We start from the raw sequence: 19833 nt of genomic DNA on the forward strand, positions 1-19833 counted from the left end.
TTATAATAGGCATATACGAAATTATATTTACATATATAAAATAAATTAAGTTAATTAAAAAGTAAACCATGACGTTAATTATAAAATAATTAGTTAACTATTAGAATATTCATATATATATATATATATTATATATATATATATATATCTTTAGGTCTCATAGTTATATTTAATACCAAGTACATTACATAAGTATGGAATAAATTATTATACTATATATATTTCTAATTGTGCTCTATACTACAGCGTACTAACTATAAAAAACTATTGCAACATATTCCGTAAAGCTATAGTCGTTTATAGAAAAAGAAATTTAATGAAAGTAACAAAATAAAAAGGCAAAATATTAGCCTTAATAATAATGACATATTTTATAGATTATCTATTTTCCTAAAAACAAAAGAATAACAAGAGTAACTTATATTAGTATTGGTCATTTTAATTACATATTTACGTCTTTATAAATAGAAAAAAAAAAGAAAAAATGCAATACATTATTTAATGATATATTTTCAGATTAACTTTAACATCACTTGTTGATATAACATATATGTAACTTTTTATTGTTAGTTATTTGGCTTTTTCTTTATAAATAGTATAGTAATTCTATACACTAGTATGTAATTAGTCGCGATTTAGTATAACTAAAGGGTTCATATATATTTCTAGTTCTGATATATTTAAGTTAAAAAAATATAAGAAGCATATGATATAAATAGTAACGTATTCAATAATTTTTTAGTTCACAGAAAAATTTTTATATACTTGATAAATGTATAATTCTTTTTTAATAATATACATTAATTTAAAATGACCCTATTCATAAAAGCTACAATTGAATAATTTCCTTTTATATTGTTATTTACAGCAAATTAAAGTATTAATATAAAGTTACCATGGAAGAATGTTTATCACTGGTAATATTGTTCGTTTTTTAATATGATTAAATTTATTCATAAATTATTGATTTATGACAGAAAATATGGTAATAAAATTAACATAAATAATTAATGCTTAAATTATTTTTGATAATTCTTTTGAATGTAGCCACTGAATATCCTAGGTATAAGTTTTTTCAGGTACAAAAGCGACCCTGATTTTAGAAGGATTACGCGACATATAATAAGTAAAACGAGTTCTTTAGTTGATCAGAAAGTAAAAAGCAAATTTAGAGAAGGATGCAAAGATTTGGCTAATTATCTAATTCAGAATAAAACTGCACCACGATATCATGATAAAGTAATTTGGGAAAGAGCATTATTCAGTTGGGCAAAACCTCACTATTCAAAGCTAAATAAGCATGGAGGATGCCCTGTGATTATCGAAAAAAAAGATTTAGAACTTCTAAATTTAAAATATGAAGTAGAAGATTTCTGTGAAGAACAAAAAATTAAAGAGCAAAAAATACCGTGCTTAAAAAAAGGACGTATCAATGGAAATAATTGCAATGAAGAATGTGCAAGTAAAATTAAAGAATATAATTCATGGATTAATAACAAAAAGATGCATTTTAATGATAAAAGAAATCTTATCTTGAAAAATTGCAAAAATCAACCAACTTATTTTCCAACAAAACAATGCAACATACTAGACACTACTATATTTAAAACACTTCCTGAATGCAAAATTATGCATTTAATCGCACCGTTAGAATCAGAATCTAAAGAAAAAACAAATGATATACAAGAAGAAAATCAAAATACAGTTAGTGTTCCATCTACTGAGGAAAATACAATAAAAGAAATTGTACAAAATGCTCCAGTAGATCAACCTCAATCTGAACAAAGAACTACAGTAGATCAGGATGTTCAGCGGGTATCACACTCTGAACTTCAAGAACCGTTATCAACAGGACTTTCACATACACAACAAAACACTAGAGAAGCACATGACGTACAAACTGAACAAGATGCAAATTCAAAAACACCATCACAACCTGAATCTAAAAGTCCAATATCACCAGGTTCTGATACATTGCAACATCTAATTCCTCAAGTGTCAGGAGCAACTGATTCTGTCAAAACTGGTCCTTTATATTCTGAAGCATTAGTTCCTTCCTCATCTTCTGTTAAATATAATGGACACCCTAAACTTCGAGGTACCGTTAATGCTACTTATTCTTCTATTTTTCAAATAACTACGTGTAACATATATATTTAAAATACAATTACAGATCCAGAAGGACATATAATAATCTCATATATAACTCCTGTTCTAATAAGCATTCTATGCATTATTGTATTTTCCCTTTTTATTAAGGCAAAATTAAAAATAAACACTAAAAACAATATAAACATTTTATTACTTTAGTAATTTATTAAATAAAAAAATTTTTTTTTACAGTATGCTTTAATAAAAATGTTTAAAAAAAAAAAAAAGATAAGAAGGAGGCATATAAAATTTCTAAGACTACAAGTACCTTCATTTTCTAGCAATAAAAGTGAACTTTTTACAGATGATCGTTTAGAACACCCAATATATGATGATGAAGAAATCATAAAAAAAATTAAAATAAATGAACTTACAAAAAATGTATACTTATCAAAACGAAAAAAAGACAGATCCAGAACCATAATAGAAGTACATATGGAAGTACTCGAAGAATGCAGAAATGAAGAATGGGAAAAAAACAAAGAAGAATTCTTAAAAATATGCATAGATGTGTTCACAAAAAAGGAATATAAAGCATATACTAATTTAACCGATGATGATTTAATAATAGAAAATATTAAAAGTAGCTATGATATTACAAAACAAAACATTCTATGGAATAAATGGGTAGAAAGACATAGATATCTTTTTGCAAAATTGAAAAAAGAAGACTGGTATAATAATTTGAAAAATGAATGGAAAAAAGAACTAGCTTATATGCATGAAATGGAAGTATTAAATATAAAATCTTCTAATGAAAATCACAAAGTTCGATTTTTAAAAAGAGAAAAAGATATATGGAAGCAATGGATATCAAAAAAGGGTCCTACTATAGAACAGTATTTGGAACAGGACTTGTATAAAGAATTGGAAGCTGATTTGAATAAAAAGTCAGAATGTGTAAATGAAGATACCAAAAATTATGTATCACTAATAAATGTAGAAGAATTACAGTATAATGAAAATTATGAAAAATTATGTGAATATATAAAAAAAAAATTATTAACAAAGCTTTGCATCCTTGCGCTTATGACAGTATTAGAAGAATGTAAAAAAGAAGTGAACTTTGAAAATAGGGAATCATATTTGGATAGTTCCATAAATGAATCGAAGATGGAAGAATATTCAGATAAAAAACAAGAAATTATAGAAAATACAATAGAATATAACAGACATAATTTAGAAAATACACGAAATGAAGAATTCCATAGTAATATAGGGAATGACAGTTTCAGGAATGAGATAATAGACTGGATAAGAGAAGATGACATATATGCAAATTCTATAGTTTATGATGGGACAGTGGAAAAATCCGATGAAATAGCAGAAAAACAGTTTTTATAAATTAACACGTATGCATGCATAATTTATTTAAGAGAAAAATATTTTTGCCAAGAAAATATATTATTTAAATTTTGTAAGGTCTGAAGGAAAAAAAGAGTAATAATGTAAATTAATGAATAATATAACAGAGAAAATCAAGAGGAAAATATGAAATTAGAAATCCAGGTGTTTAAAATATATTATATCTATATATTTTTTTTTTATTTCTGCAATAATATCCATTAGAGTTTTATATTAATACTCTATTAAGCAAAACTAGTCATATTTTATTATATATTAAAAAAAAGGAAATTAAAAAAATAAAGTTAAAATTTCCAGAAATATTAAACTTGTAAGAATGAAAAATTCTCAATAATAAAAAACACTAAATAAAATAAATTCCGATACCGTCTTTGAATTAATATACTATTAACACATAAATTTATATAATTATATTTTATTCTATTAAAAATTATTGTACAATTTTTTTCACATTTCAAAAGATACTTATTTGTATTTTTTTAAACATTTACATTATTTGATATATTCAAGTTGTAATTAATATAAAAGATTGCATAATAAGATAAACATAATACTTTGAAAGATAGAAACCATAATGAAAATGTATACATAATTTATATAATTATATATACTATAGAACAAATATACTTTATACCTAGTGAAATTATGCTGGACTGTTATGAGTTAATAGATTCTCTCACATTAAGAGTGTTTGTTTATTATGTATTTGTAACTATTTATCTCCTATATAGATCAGTAATTCTTTTTAATAATTTATGTCTACTTAAAATGAAATTTATTTTTAAAAATTCTCTCTCTTAATAAAGAATTTAAATTTCTTTTAAACCAAATATTGTAACGTAAATGAAATATCCTCACACATATTTATATATACTGATAACAATATGTAGTTTTTCTTGGTTTATAAAAATTTTATTAAAATAAATTTAAAAAATCAATGAAATTATTAAAATAACCAAAACAGGATAATAATGAAATTATGCTGAATATATCCATTTTTACATTAATCTGTATTTATTAATCACTTTTAAAAAAAGATATAAACCTATAAATAAAAAAAATTCTTATAGTTTTTCTATTTATTTTTTTTTTCTATATTACAATTTATTAATATTTTCATGAAATCAAAGAAATAATGCATATATAGAGAAAAATATATAAATTAAAGAGTTCTGAATCCATATGTTTCAATATTACCTTAAAATAAGGTGCAAATGAAACAGAATAAAATTATTTTATAGGAATTACAAAAGATATCATAAATTTTTATTTTTTTCCTTTCAATTAAATATCTATTTTTATTATGTTATATTAATAAAAAATTGTTTAACCCTTTCTTTTTGAGTATTCAATAGAATTTACAAATTTTGACCTTGAATTCTTTTTTTTTTTAGTTTTTTTGTACTTACAGAATAATATATTTTTTTAATAGTTAGTTAATAAGATTATTATTTTTTTTTATTTTTTGTATTATTTTACAAATTATATGTATTATATATATATTTATAAAATAAACCAATAATATATCTATTTGTTTATATATTAAATCCACTTTAATACATAACTATTTTTTATTTCTTCCATGTGTGATGAAAATAGATAAATTCCAAAATTTTACTTACTGTTTTGTATTAAGTAAAAATTAAAATAACTACACTCTTTGTATTGTTTGGATAATAACTTTAATGAGTAATAATATAAATTAATAAAATAAAAAATATCTTTTTTCTGATTTAATTATATTAAGTACAAGTAAGTAATACAATGCTAAAAGAAATATAAATTTATCTTTGTAATATAATATCCTTATGACATATAAAACAAATATATTATGATATATTAATAATATTTTATTAAGAAAATAATTATTTTTATTTACTATCAATACTAACATTATCCATGTTTTAATAATTCTTAATGAATTCAATGGAAATTAAATATTCTTATTTTATATTACAAATAATAAAGATATAGTTCTCCTAAGTATATCAGTTTAATATAATTAAGGCGCTTTTCAAAAAATACTTTTATGTTTTATGATACGAGATATTTATCACTTATTTAAATAATGTTGAATATACATTACAGGAATATTAATATGTACGTTGTCTTTTATTTTATTTATTTGTTATGTAAACTTAATTTTTTAACTATAATATTATAAACATGTTCTAAGATTATAAAATATATATTAAATATGAGATATTATAAAAGCATATTAATATACATAAACTCATGAACATATTTATAATTTAATATAAAACTTAAATAAGAAAAATTTAATGTAGTAAAATATGCAACGCTTATTAATAACTATTTTACTTTATTAAGTGTATCATTTATGTAAAAATAGAAAAAAAGTATATTAATATAATAAATAAAAAAAATAAAACAAGAACCAAAGAATATCCTTCGTAAAATAATTTTAATATATAATTATTTTAACGATTATAATAATTGTGCCCCTATATTAACTGTACATTGTTCATGAAGAATAAGACAATTAATTCCATATATTAAATGATAATAAAAAAAAAAAATTGTTTTTTTTCATTTTTTAATTTTTTTAAAACACATTTGATTATATGTTAAATATATTAATAAAATTAATAAATAAATTATAATTAATATATTATAATAAATATATATAATAGTAAACTTTTTAGAACAATAAATTATATAAAAAAAAGAATAAATAATTTAATAATATTTTCTAAGTACCTTGAATTAAATGTTATTGTGATGTTGAACACATCTCATTTATAATATTGATAAATAAAATAGCAGTGGCATATACATAACTGGAAAATATTACTATATTAAACTTCAAAACTATTTAATTATATATTGAAATAAAAACTCGTGTCGTAAAAAAGATTACTAATATTATGTATACTCTATAGATTATAATAATAAATTTTGATTGACATATTTATCTATATTTTTGTTATGCTACATGTACAAATGAATTCAATAATAAATTTTACTAAAGCAATTAAGATAAATATTATATTATTTTGCTTTTTATTTTTAATACATAATAATAATTATTCTATAGTATAAACATATTTACTTTTTCTGCATACATTTATATATCGAATATAAATATATATATTATCCCATTATGATAGTTCTAAAGAAGAAAGTAAAACTTTAACTTCTGTATATAATACAATGAAGAGAATTAGAAGATTATTTTAAAATTATACGATATATTGCATTCATAGTATATTATATTTATAATTAAAATAAATTTTTTGAGGATGTATATTTTTCATTTAACAAATAAATGCCTATTTTCATATACTATACTTCTTTTTAGCTAAATTTCTTCTTTTATTTAGTTAAATTTAAATTTTAGTAATATTCGTGAAGTTCAGTTTATTGACTAATATATATATTATTAAATCCTATTACAAATATTAATTTAAATAATATGAAAGGTATTAACTTAACAATAAAAAAAAAAATAATAAAATAAATGAGAAAATACTATATCTTATAAATAGTTAATATTTATCTATTTATAATATTTTAAAAGGCAAAAAAGAATTTCTGAAAAAATATTCAATTATAATAGGAAATTTATTTGAGAATATACTAAAATTAATTTATTTTTTTGTATAATATATCAGTACAATTATATAAGTCTCATATGAATAAAAAAATGGAAAAGCGAATTTTTCTCTATATTTGTTTTTATTTACAATAAAATAACCCTGTTTTTACAATGATTATTTTATCAATTAAAAGCGTTTATCTTATATTTTACTAACTATTCTATTTATTTTAATGTTAATAAAAAGTAAAGAGGAAATTTTTCCTAAGTAATTCTTGTTTTTAAAATTTATATATGCAAAAAAGGAAAATACTACATATTAACATATTATATATATTTTTTCATTTATATAAATATTAAAATGATACTAATTTAATTTTTGTTCCCTAATTCACGTATATCTATGTACAATGACAAGTGACACTACAGAAGAAAACGTAAAATTTATTTTTCTTTTTTAATTATTATATATATTATTTTATCCAAGGTTTTGTTGTTCGATAAATGATAGATAAATCTATTTAATGAAAATTTTTTTTTGTGCATTTATATATTATTATTTTATATTTTTTATTTTTAGGAGAATACCGTGGCATTATATGTTAAATATAAAAGTGAATTTGAAAATGTTATCCTTGATACTCAGAATATAGGGGGTGGAGAAAATCCTGGAATGACATGTGGTCGAATGTTTAAAACATATTCTGATTTTACTACACCATGCCAAGAGGTTGGTAGATATTTAATTGAAATAAAGGAAAAGTATAAATCCGATAGCTTGAAACGTTGTAAATACGTAAATTACCTAATCAATTCAGATGAAAGATACAACAATAATTCAAATTGGTTTCAGGGATATAGAGAATTTTCGTCCAAAACAGAAAATATATGCATTAACGAAATTAAAATTATTCATCAAGATGTTTTAAATAAACTTAAACAATTATACAGTTATTATGAGAATTTTAATGAATATAAAGGTAAAGAAAGTGATTCTGATGGTAGAATTTGCAATAATATTAAAAAATGTTATACCTTTTATAATGCTAATTACAAAGCATGTCAAGGAAATAATGAAAGTCTATTTTGTGAGGAGCTAAACAATTTTAAGGAAGCATATGATGATAAAATGGATAAATTATCTCCATGCAGTGGTTTACCAAAAACATTACCACAAATAGAACAAACTTCAACAATAATATTACCAACTACAAAAGAAGATGACGTATTTGTTCCCATTTTAACAACAGCTATCGTATTACTAATGTCTTTCACTATATTTTTTTTATATAAGGTTAATAAGAATTATATTTAAAATTAATAATAATTTACCACATATAGAATAATTTATTTTCACAAAAATTATAACAATATAAAAATTATAATTTAACTAAATATACATATATTTTGATGCAGTTTAGTCCACTGAAATCGTGGATATATAATCGTTTACAAAGGAAAAAATTTATTGAACTTAACAAATTTCAAGAAAAATCCAGTGAATCCTTAGAAAACCTTAATAAAGAAGTAAATAGAAGTTATGAAAAAAGTTATCATAATATAACCTATCAACCTCAAGGAGACACTTGATGTAAAATTAACCTTTTATATTATTTTCAATAGAAAATAGAATACATAGTGATATATATGTTACACTTACGTACAAATTCATTCAAAAGCAATGTAAACAACAAATAAAGAAATGAATATATGTCTATAAAAATTATTCAAAAATAAAGATAAAATAAATACGTTGCTATTCTTAAAATTAGTAGTAGAAAATTCCATTTAAACGAGATTCCCCTTAGAATGAAATATAAATAATTTTAAAACTTAAGCATATAACACAAGATGATAAAGCAAAAGTGGATATGTTTATATAACAATATGAGGTAGCGTTTATTTTCTTAGTATTAAAGAAGAAAAAACAACACCAATAATAATATTATATAAATAAAAAATGTAAAATCTTAGAATAAAATCATTAATCAAAATATATAGTATATATCTACTTTTTCTTTATAACTTTATTCAAAATTTTTATTATTTGTCTACTTTCAATTTAATATAACTAAAAATGTTACACATTATGTAACAGTTTTAACGTTTTTTTTCTTCTATTGATATATATTATATGTCATATTGTTGACAGGGTATTTATGATTGGCGCTAAAGTAGATGAATTCTAATTTTAATTGAATTCAAATGGGAAAAATCCTAACCATTATTTTATAATTCATAAATATGTCTGCTCTAGCATTATTCTTATTGTTTTTTTACTTCATTAATACCTTATTCTATACATAACATACATATGATTAAAAAAATTGATATTTGATAAATAATAAAAATAGTGTAACTACATTATAAATTTTTTGATAAAGTAAATTTTAATAATAACAAATAGTATTTAAATGCCTATGTTTCGTTTTTATTTTCTCCTTATAAAAAGAAAAATACAACAAATATTCCCATAAATATAATAGCAAGTAACATGTTTATGTTTATAGAATGTGAGAAATAGAAATGTAATTCTTATTTTATTGAGTTTCCAGATAGAATCCATTTCTATATTAGCTACACAACTTATTATCTATACATTCAAGTAAGAATAATAATTTATAAAAGGAGGATTTCATTTATCATTACATGAACTTTTTAGGCACCACGGTAATTTGTTAATTGTAAACTTCATATACGCACTCATTTTTTTTATTGTACATAGTTACATATGTCTTTGGATTTTATTATAAATGTGAATTTTAGTTATTAACAATATGTAATATATTTTGCTCTATACTTAATATTGCGTTCAAAATAATAAACAAAAAGATATGTAATATTGAATTTATAGAAAATTAATCAAACACTGAAATATTCATTTAGAAAGGATAAATGAAATAATTTTAATGATAATGATGTTCCAAATTTTATTTTTAATTATCATTTCTTTACAGTAAGCATAAATTTAGTAAAAACGAAGTTCGGAGAACATGATGCACAAATACAATTAAAATAAAAGCAAAATTTAGTCTGTTATAATTGTTAATTATTGTTTTTATTTAAACAGTAATTATTTATTAAAATATATATTTACATACATTGTCAACCACATACTGTGACACATAACAAAAATAAAATATAAAAGTAATAAAGTAATATTATCTTACAACTTCATTTATTTACTATCGAATTAATATATTTTAACCAGAATTAATCTATAAAAATTATTTGCTTAGTTCTAAAAATTCAATATATACTTAATTTTATTTTTATAAAGAAATAATTTTAGTACTGCAAAGGTTCCTTTCATTTATATATTAAATATATAAGATTTAAACAGGAAAACATTAACAATTATAAAAATGTTTTTAAAATTCGAAATGTATTTCTTTTAACTTTTTTTTAATTTTATATGTAAAAAAATATTTTATTTTCTTAAAACTATGAAGTATATTTTTTTCTTTTTAAATAATAATTGATTGCATATTTAATAATATTTATAAACTTAGAAAATAAAATAAGAATATAAATGAAATTAAAATATAATCCATACGTTCTTAACTAAGAACCCTATATAAATGGATACTACTTAATTATGTGTTTATAATTTTACTTTTATTCGATGTAAGGAAAATTAAAATTCTAATAAAAGGATTTTTACAATTGATATAATTTATAACACATTTCACTTAAAACATATTATATATAATAAATATTAAGTTCTTTCTTAAGTAAAATAACTTATATATATACATCAATACATCGAAATATATTTACTATCGTACTTTTATTATAATCCAAGATATACTTATTGTTAATTTTAAAATAATACACTTTCTTATTTACCCGAACAAATAATAATTTTAGATTACAATTCACAATATAGAAAGAAAAATATTTTATTACAAACATTAACTTCTAGAGTTCTAAATAATTATCTGTATCGTACTATAATACTTAAACTTTTGAGAATAAACCCGTATTTTTTATAGAAATGTATTTAAAAATATAAATAAATACTTTATGCAATAGTATTTATTAAGATACAATAATAATGTCTATTCAAATTCAAAAGCATTAAAATATTTAAATTCAAAAATAGCAATGAAAATATATTTATGTTGTGCTTTAAAAACACCAGTTATACACATATGCATTTATAATATTTTAGAAATTATATATATTCTCATTAATCAAATCATAAAATATATTACGCTTATTACGTTATATTAAAATTTTCATTACATAAACATATGAATTTTTTATTATTCATTTTACTCCTTTATTACCTTAATTTTGTTATATTTTTCATTATTTCTTAAAATCTTGTAGAACCCTACTATAAGCATAATAGCTAACATAACCATAAGTACGCTAAATAATGCTATAATAAGATAGGAAAGTACGTTTTCTCCCCATCGTTCTACAATTTCTTTCAATGTTTTCAATATTCCATCGTTTGTAATGCTTTCCCATGCCTCTTTCAAGGACGGTAAACTTGATAATATGGGTATTCCTATTCCCAGCAAGAGAAAAATAAAAAACATAGCAACTCCATATCTGTACTTTCTAAGTTTTATTTTTCTTAAAGATATATCACAAACTCTCCTGTTTCTTTCAAGAAAATTATCGTAATCTTTTTTTTTAATCCATTTTTTTTCAAAATGGAAATGTTTTCCATCAAACATTCCATTATTATAATCTATAACTTCGGTATAGTATTGTGCCTTATGTAATGAACTTTTATTAGATTTCTTGTTTTTATCTTTGTCCCCTTTTTCATTAATAGCTATATCCTTTTTTTTGTACTTTGTATTGTTTTGCATATTCTGTTTTAACCCTAAAATATTTGAATCCTTATCCTGCCTACATTTTGCCAGTAATCGAAAAGTTTTTATATCTAATTTTCTGCCAAGTGTGTAGTCTTCATTTATGGATTTATTAAACGTGTTCTATGAATAAACAAATATATAAAGTATGTATTTGTTATTTAATAGATAAATAATTAATTATATGAAACATTATTAATAATAATAGAACCCTTAAAATATGAATAATGTAAATACCCTTAAATGATAATATCATACCACATCATTTTTAAAATGACATATCCCATTTAAAAGGATAAACGCAGAAATTTTAATAAATAACATTGACTTAACTATTTGCTCCATTATAAATATATTTAATGCTCTAATATACTAAGGAAGCAATTAATAATAATATAATATACTTCTAATGATAATGGATGCTATATTTATTTTACAAATATTTTTTTGTTATTGATTTGTAAAAAATTAATAAAAATTATATAACTATAACTCCTGTTACAAAATATACAGTAAAAAAATTATAAATACATATTATAAAATTTTAGTTTTAATTTTATTTATAAAAAATTAACTCTCGTCAATATAAGATAATATAATTTTATTCATAAATATTCAAATACTATAGTTTTATTATTTAATGTAGTGCACTAATTAAGTAATTCTTTTTATTAATTTTTTCCAAAAGGAAATAGAAAACAAAGATATATATGATTTTGAAATATATCTAAATGTTGAGTTTATATAGAATATATAGCGTAGAGAATATAGATAATAGAATGCTCTATATATGAATACTATAAGTACAATTTTTATGGATGCTATAATAATAATAATACTAAGAGTATAAACATTTTATTTTAGAAGGACCCATCATTGCTCTTAAAAAACATATATTATTTTAACAGTATATTTATGGTAATAATATAATGATAGAATTATATTTTGTTTTATAATAATAAATACAGAAGCTTTAGATAATACCTCAACCCATACAATCCTTTATAGTAATAAATATATAAACTGCAACTACATATATGCAGAAACATATATTATAAATAGAAATAAAAATTGATTTTTTAATATTCTACCATAATTTTTGAATATTATTTTTAATTATGTTTAATATATACCACTATTAATTAAAGAAAAATCTTTATATTCAACTACTTAATTTTTTATATATTTTTTTAATTAATTTTTTCTTATATAGAATATACGTTAAATACGAAGAAAAAAAATAAATAAAATAAACAGTGTCAAAATAGTAGTATTTGTCTTTTCTGAGCATATATTTATTATTTAAATGGACTAAAATAGTTTAATAAAATTTAGTAATATTAATTAATAAAAAAAAAATATATATGTACTTCTTATAAAAATTTTTATTATCTATATTTTCATTTTCAACATACAATATTCCCATACATATTAGCCTAATATTATATAGGTCCTATGTATACTATTACAAAGAAAAATATGTACATTGGTCAATATATTGACAAAAAAATACTTTTCAAATATTATATAAATGATATAATTAAAATATATATTAATATTTTCATATTATTTTCATTTAAATCTGTAAATAATCATATATAAAAAGTAAAATTTAATCATGTAAATTACTTTTAGAAAATATTGCACGATAATTTTTATTCATTAGTATTATTTAGGCAAAACTTTATAACAAAAATTGTGTCTTCATTTTGATAAAATTTAATAATATTTATAAAAAGAATAATAAAATATTATCTATTTATAAACCATTTATAAAAAAATAATTTTTTTTTCATTTTTATTTTGTTTATAAAATTTTTATTATTAATATAAAAAAATTACTAGAGGTTAATAGAGACTATGAAAACATATGTATATCTATGAAATTATATTAATTTTTAAATAAATATATTTAAATAAAAGAATAAGAAATAAAATTTATATATAAATATCTATCTTTATGTGATTATTTTACTAAAAAGAAAAATGCATTTTTTTTCCTTACCCTTAATAGAAATTTTTATTCTCATATATATATAGTATATTCTTAGATGTCTACAATTATGGAAGAACAATATTAAAAAGAAAACTATTTCAATGTACTATTTATTGATATATAATTACATTTAATTCAGTAATGTTGTCCTTTAACGTTGTAAAATATAATGAAATTTATGCAGTATATTTATTTATAAATTTTCAATATAAATTAAATTTAATTATTTTTTGAAAAATTGAATTAACTCCTAAATTATGAACAATAATAAAATAACAAATGGTTTTAGCAGTTCACATAAATAAAAAAAATCACAAATTCAAAGATTTTAAGCAAATAATTGATAACCCATACACAATAAAGTTATTATTTTTTTATATATTTATTTTTTCCCTTTCAAACTAGGAACAAATAGTTAAACAATTAATAAAAGCACTATTAAAATATGTATTATTTATAACACATGTCTCATAAAACCTAATTTATAGAATAATTAATATGTATTTTAAGTAAATATATATATATATTCCAATGCAACGAAATGCATGAACTTCATGTAATTACTCACAAAGTAAGTCCCGTTAATTTTTTATTTTAAAGTAGTGAAGCATATTTTTTAAATTATATCAACATATAATAATTTTAAATTAGAAAAAGTAAAAAAATAAAAAATACTTTTTCATATAGTTCAAATATAAAATAACATACGGCTTAAATGAAACAATAAAAATTTTACTATAATAAATTCATTTTAAGACGCATATATATTTTTCTATGAAAGTATATATAAATACACAAATATATATTTTATGTCATAATATGTAATGAAATAAAATAATAATTTAAAATACATTTTGAAGGAAGATAATACGTTCAAATTCAAAAATATCTAAGAATATATTTTTCTATTGTTGTATATCAAAAATTCCTTGTTCATGTAGGTGCACTTAAATAAAAGTAATCAATTATAAGAATGTTTAATAGATATATAACTAAATATAGAAATTTTATTACATCACATTAATCATTTCATTATAGAATAGTTCGTATTTCTTATTGTTCATTTTACCTTTTTTTGAACTTAATTTTTTCATATTTTTTAACTTTTTTATGGTAGTAAAAAACCCTTAATATACATGTGACACCTATTATAAAGAGGGGTATAAAATATATCAGAAAACCAAAGAAACCGGTTATATAAGAATGTTTATCTATATTAGAACTTCCTGAATTCCCTGTTACATTAACAGCATATTCGAAGAAAGAACTAAAATGAGATTGTTTCAACCTTTCATGTAGAGGTTGCAACATTACTTGTACTGCTTTCACATTTCCTTTATCCGCGTACCCCAAAGGTTTAGAGATAATATTCAAAATCTTAAACAATCCTCTTATTAATCCGAAACCCACGTATAAATCTAGTAAAAGCAATATGGATAACAACAAAACAAAAAATATAGGTAAACCAAATCGAAATCCATACTTTTTACGTATTATTTTTTGATAAATCCTATTACTAATCCCCCTGTTGTTTTTAAGAAAGTTAGCATAATCAAGTTCTTTGAATATCTTTTTTTCGAAACGGGAATATTGTTCTGTTTCAAATATACAAGAATTATTTTTCTTATCTTTTTTGTGCCTTTCCATGTTCCTTGATAAACTTCTATTTGATTGTCTATTTAATTGTTCAAATATGTTTTCATTATTAGATATATCTTTTCTTTTTGTCATATCAATATTTGGTATCCCTTCTTTTAACCCCATAGTACATGAATCCTTATTATGTTTACATTTTGCTAATAATCGATAATTCTTTTTATTTAATTTTTTGTCATTTTTATAGTTTTCACCCAAAGATTCATAAAATGTCCTCTAAAACAATAAAGTAAATATTTATAATTAAAAAGAATCAGTGATATTATGCTAAAGAAAAGTATTAATAAATATAAAGCACAAGAAAAAGAAATATTTGCAAATATCTTTAGATAATATTATCATACATTTTCATTGCTAAAATGGCATATCCATGTTAATGGTATAAACGTAGCAATATTAATAAATAAGAGTAACTTAATTTTTTTTTCCATTATATAAAATTTATATATTGTAGTATATTCAATTAAAAAAAAATTATATTCATGTAATATACATTTAATAATGACACTACATCTATTTTTTTAATTTTTTATTATTCTGTTCTCATAAAAAAATTATGTAACAAAAATATCAATAATACATTTTATAAAACAGAAAGAAAAAAATAAATGATATAAATTATGTTAAAATTTATATTTTAATTTTATTCTCTAAAATATAATATAATTAAAATAATTATAATTTATTTTAATTCATACATATTTAGAATATATAATTTTGTTACCTAGAATAGTAAATTAACAAATGTTATTATTAATTCTTTTCAAAAAAAAATATATATATATTTTTTTTTTGCTATTTGTAAATATTCAATTTATCTGCAGTATAGAATACAGAGAATATAGATATAATCTATTTTTATAATTATTGATACATTAATTACAGATATTACCAAATTTACTATTTTACTATATATATTATTATAATTCCATAAACATCATATATTCCAAAAATTGAATATATTTGATATAAAATAATAATTGTTCGAACAATATTATAATAGTAAGAATAAATTAAAAGAGTAATAATTTGTAAAAAGGTTTCATTCAATGTTTGATACATACTTTAGTTACTCTTTAAATCTATACATTCTTTTATATATTATAACATATTTAAAAAAATTAACAACGTCCTACATAACATATGAACATTTTACATTTAAATGTAAACAGAGGATTATTTTTTATTCGAGTACTGCAATTTTTTAAAATTCTAATTATTAACTTCATTTTATATCATAATTCTTTATGTTATTTTTTAGCTTCATTTATATAATATATTTTGTTTTTCTTAAATATATATATTTAGAAGAAATTTTAATATAGCAAAAACAAAAAAAAAAAAAATGAAAATTGTTTTGTAATTTTTATTAGAATTTTATCAAATTTTAATGTGCATCCTTCCAAATATTAATATTTATTCGTCTATTTGCAACTACACTTATGCAATAAAAATCAAATGCTTTGTACTCTTCATGATTTAATAAATATATTTTAAAAAGTACATGCCTTGTGATTAAAAAACAAATATTAATCTTAATTGGACGGTTCAAATGTAAATTAAAAAATAGTATTTTTAAAAAATATAAAACTTAATCACTTGTAAGGCACTTAAATAAAACCTATTAAAAAATAGTATAATTTATAATTAATAATTTCATTAGCATTATAATTAATACTTAAAGTAAAATACATAAGAAATTATATTTTTTTATAAAAGCAATATAACATTTATATGAGTTGACTTATACATATATGCTGATTCTCTTTTATTTAATATTATATAATTAAAATAAAGATGAAAAAAAATTTCGAAAAAATTTAAAGATATTAATAAAAACTCTTTACACTTATAGACGTATTTAATGTCATATTATTACTTTGGAAATCGCATGTATAGACAAAAAATGAAAAGTAACACAAATTCATAATTTTTATTTATATGTACTTTTGTTATGGAAAAATATATATTTAACTTTAAAAGTTAAATATATATTATTTAATTGTTAAATGAATTTCATTGAAAATATAATAATAACATTTATTATGCATTAATTCTTTAAGACTTAACCAAAACAATCATTTTTTTATTGTTATAATATAACGCCAAATTAACAGAGATACAAAAATATAATCTCTTAATGTATTTCCAAAAAAAAAAATATATTTCTTTTTTATCCACATTTTTTTTATTATAGAAATTTAAATAATTATTATGAGTTTTAATTCTAACAATTAATTAAATTCAAAAATAATACGACAAAAGTATCATAATTTAATTAATTATAAAGCATTATAAATTTTAAAATTAATAAAGTTCTATTAATAATTTGTTCTTAAAATCAAAATAATATTAGTGTACTTTGACAATATCATAAATAGGATAAATATATAAGAATTTAATAAAAGCATTCTTATATTAAGTTTTAAAATATATATTTCTCAAGTTTTTTTACATAAATTATCTATTATATGTATATTTAAGTAAGAAATACATGGTAATTAAATAAAACACAAACGTTTAGTTTTATTAAATGAAGAATAAAGTGAAACATCTAAATTAAAACTAATATACATTATGTTTCTTTGAAAAATTTTTAATATACTTAAATTCTTAAAATAGAAAAAAGAAAATATATGATTGTTAAATATATAAACTACCTCACTAGCTCGAGTGACATATTGAATGTTACTATATATATCAAATTTAATGAATACATAATTCTTATTATAAAAATTTAGATTAAACATATATACACATATTTTCTTCCTATAAAAAACTCACATTGCTATGAATACTCAGAAATATCAATTTCTTAGTTTTATTAAACACAATATTACATATATATATATAATGTTAAGACATGTTAATAAATAAATTCAAAATAATACATCACAATAGGAAAAAATATATAAAAACATCTACTTTTATAAATATTTAGTACATATACTTTTATCCTTATTTATAAATATATATGCATATATTATATATTTACCTAGATAAAATCTACATGAATCTAATAAAGAAATATGTTGAAAACATTATATCATACAAAATATTATATACTTTTTTTAGTTGCAAGATAAACATTTTCCCTCATAGCAATATTTTTACACATATTCTTTAACTAAATTTCCTTTAACTTCAAATGCCTATAATAAGAGTTTAACCAATACTTGAATAACCATAGAAATACCTAATATAACTAGGAATAACGAAAAACATGTAAATTTATCATAGATTTCTAAGAATAAAAGTAATAAAATTCTTATTATCAAAAGTTTTACTGGTGCAAAAAATGTTAAAAAGATTCTTTCACAAACTACATATATTAAAATTTTTTTCCAAGTAGAACAGGTACATTTTTTGTATTATATATAAAGGAATAAATTCCTTATAGAGTAGCTTTTTAAAAAATATTTTACTGTTGAAAAAGATTTATATATAACAAAAGGGTACTTCTTGACTAAATCTTTTTGATTCAGAACTTAAATTATCTTTATTTGACAATTAACTTTTCCTATCATACTCTGATTCTCAATTAACGTATTAATTTCTTTAATGATTGTATCTCTTTTTATGTAACATTTTTTAAAGCCACAATTTTCGTTTCAATCGAATTTTCTGGTAATAATATACTTGTTCTTGAATTGAATATTCCATCTTCACAGTTTTTATTATCTAAATATTAATTACATATACTTTACAAATAAAAGAATATATTTTTAATATTCATAATTTGATAAATTTATTTAAGCATTAGGTAGAACTTTTTTATTATCATATATATATATATATATTTATATTATTCACCCTTTTTGTGTGCTTAAAATAAGGATAGTGTTCAAATATTTTTTTTTCATAGAGATGTTAAAATATTTTCTTTATTAAATATATTTTGTTTATAATTTTATAATTTTAAAAAATAATTATTGCATTTAAATTATTACAGGAATTAAAAACATATAAAGTTCATAACATAAATAAACTAATTCTATTAAGGAGTAAAATTTATATAAATTCATAGAAGACATTAATAGTTAACATATAAAATAATTTTAAAATAATTAATTATTATAGCTATATATCAGATTTATTATCATATGTTTTTCCATTTTATCAATATTTTATTTTTCATTATACCATAAATAAGTAATAATCGAAAGATACATATATATATACTATTTTCCTTTATTAGAAAAAAAAAAAGTATATTTTTTTCGATATTCAATTATTGTTATAATTGAATGTATATTACAATAAAAAATTACATA

The 19833-nt window shown here is 19.5% G+C and overlaps 5 protein-coding genes across 5 annotated transcripts; 3 read left to right on the forward strand and 2 right to left on the reverse strand.

Annotated features, from left to right (window-relative positions):
- Positions 1-896: 896 nt before the first annotated feature.
- On the forward strand, positions 897-2282 carry MKS88_000382 (uncharacterized protein; the record flags this gene model as incomplete). The annotated part of the gene is made up of 3 exons (XM_067214820.1): positions 897-917; positions 1048-2098; positions 2260-2282. 3 exons carry the CDS (start codon positions 897-899, stop codon positions 2280-2282), a joined length of 1095 nt encoding a protein of 364 aa, XP_067075622.1.
- A 76-nt stretch (positions 2283-2358) lies between these two features.
- MKS88_000383 (uncharacterized protein) lies at positions 2359-3495 on the forward strand (the record flags this gene model as incomplete). Its single annotated transcript, XM_067214831.1, has 1 exon — positions 2359-3495. The coding sequence occupies one exon, from the start codon at positions 2359-2361 to the stop codon at positions 3493-3495; it is 1137 nt and encodes a 378-aa protein (XP_067075623.1).
- Positions 3496-7485: 3990 nt separating this feature from the next.
- Positions 7486-8665, forward strand: MKS88_000384 (uncharacterized protein; the record flags this gene model as incomplete). The annotated part of the gene is made up of 3 exons (XM_067214842.1): positions 7486-7512; positions 7656-8369; positions 8492-8665. 3 exons carry the CDS (start codon positions 7486-7488, stop codon positions 8663-8665), a joined length of 915 nt encoding a protein of 304 aa, XP_067075624.1.
- A 2687-nt stretch (positions 8666-11352) lies between these two features.
- MKS88_000385 (uncharacterized protein) lies at positions 11353-12252 on the reverse strand (the record flags this gene model as incomplete). The annotated part of the gene is made up of 2 exons (XM_067214853.1): positions 11353-12030; positions 12166-12252. 2 exons carry the CDS (start codon positions 12250-12252, stop codon positions 11353-11355), a joined length of 765 nt encoding a protein of 254 aa, XP_067075625.1.
- Positions 12253-14968: 2716 nt separating this feature from the next.
- Positions 14969-15990, reverse strand: MKS88_000386 (uncharacterized protein; the record flags this gene model as incomplete). Its single annotated transcript, XM_067214864.1, has 2 exons — positions 14969-15775; positions 15904-15990. 2 exons carry the CDS (start codon positions 15988-15990, stop codon positions 14969-14971), a joined length of 894 nt encoding a protein of 297 aa, XP_067075626.1.
- Between the last annotated feature and the right edge of the window lie 3843 nt (positions 15991-19833).

The sequence above is a fragment of the Plasmodium brasilianum genome, chromosome 1 (genome assembly GCF_023973825.1).
Source record: "Plasmodium brasilianum strain Bolivian I chromosome 1, whole genome shotgun sequence".
Taxonomy (NCBI): domain Eukaryota; phylum Apicomplexa; class Aconoidasida; order Haemosporida; family Plasmodiidae; genus Plasmodium; species Plasmodium brasilianum.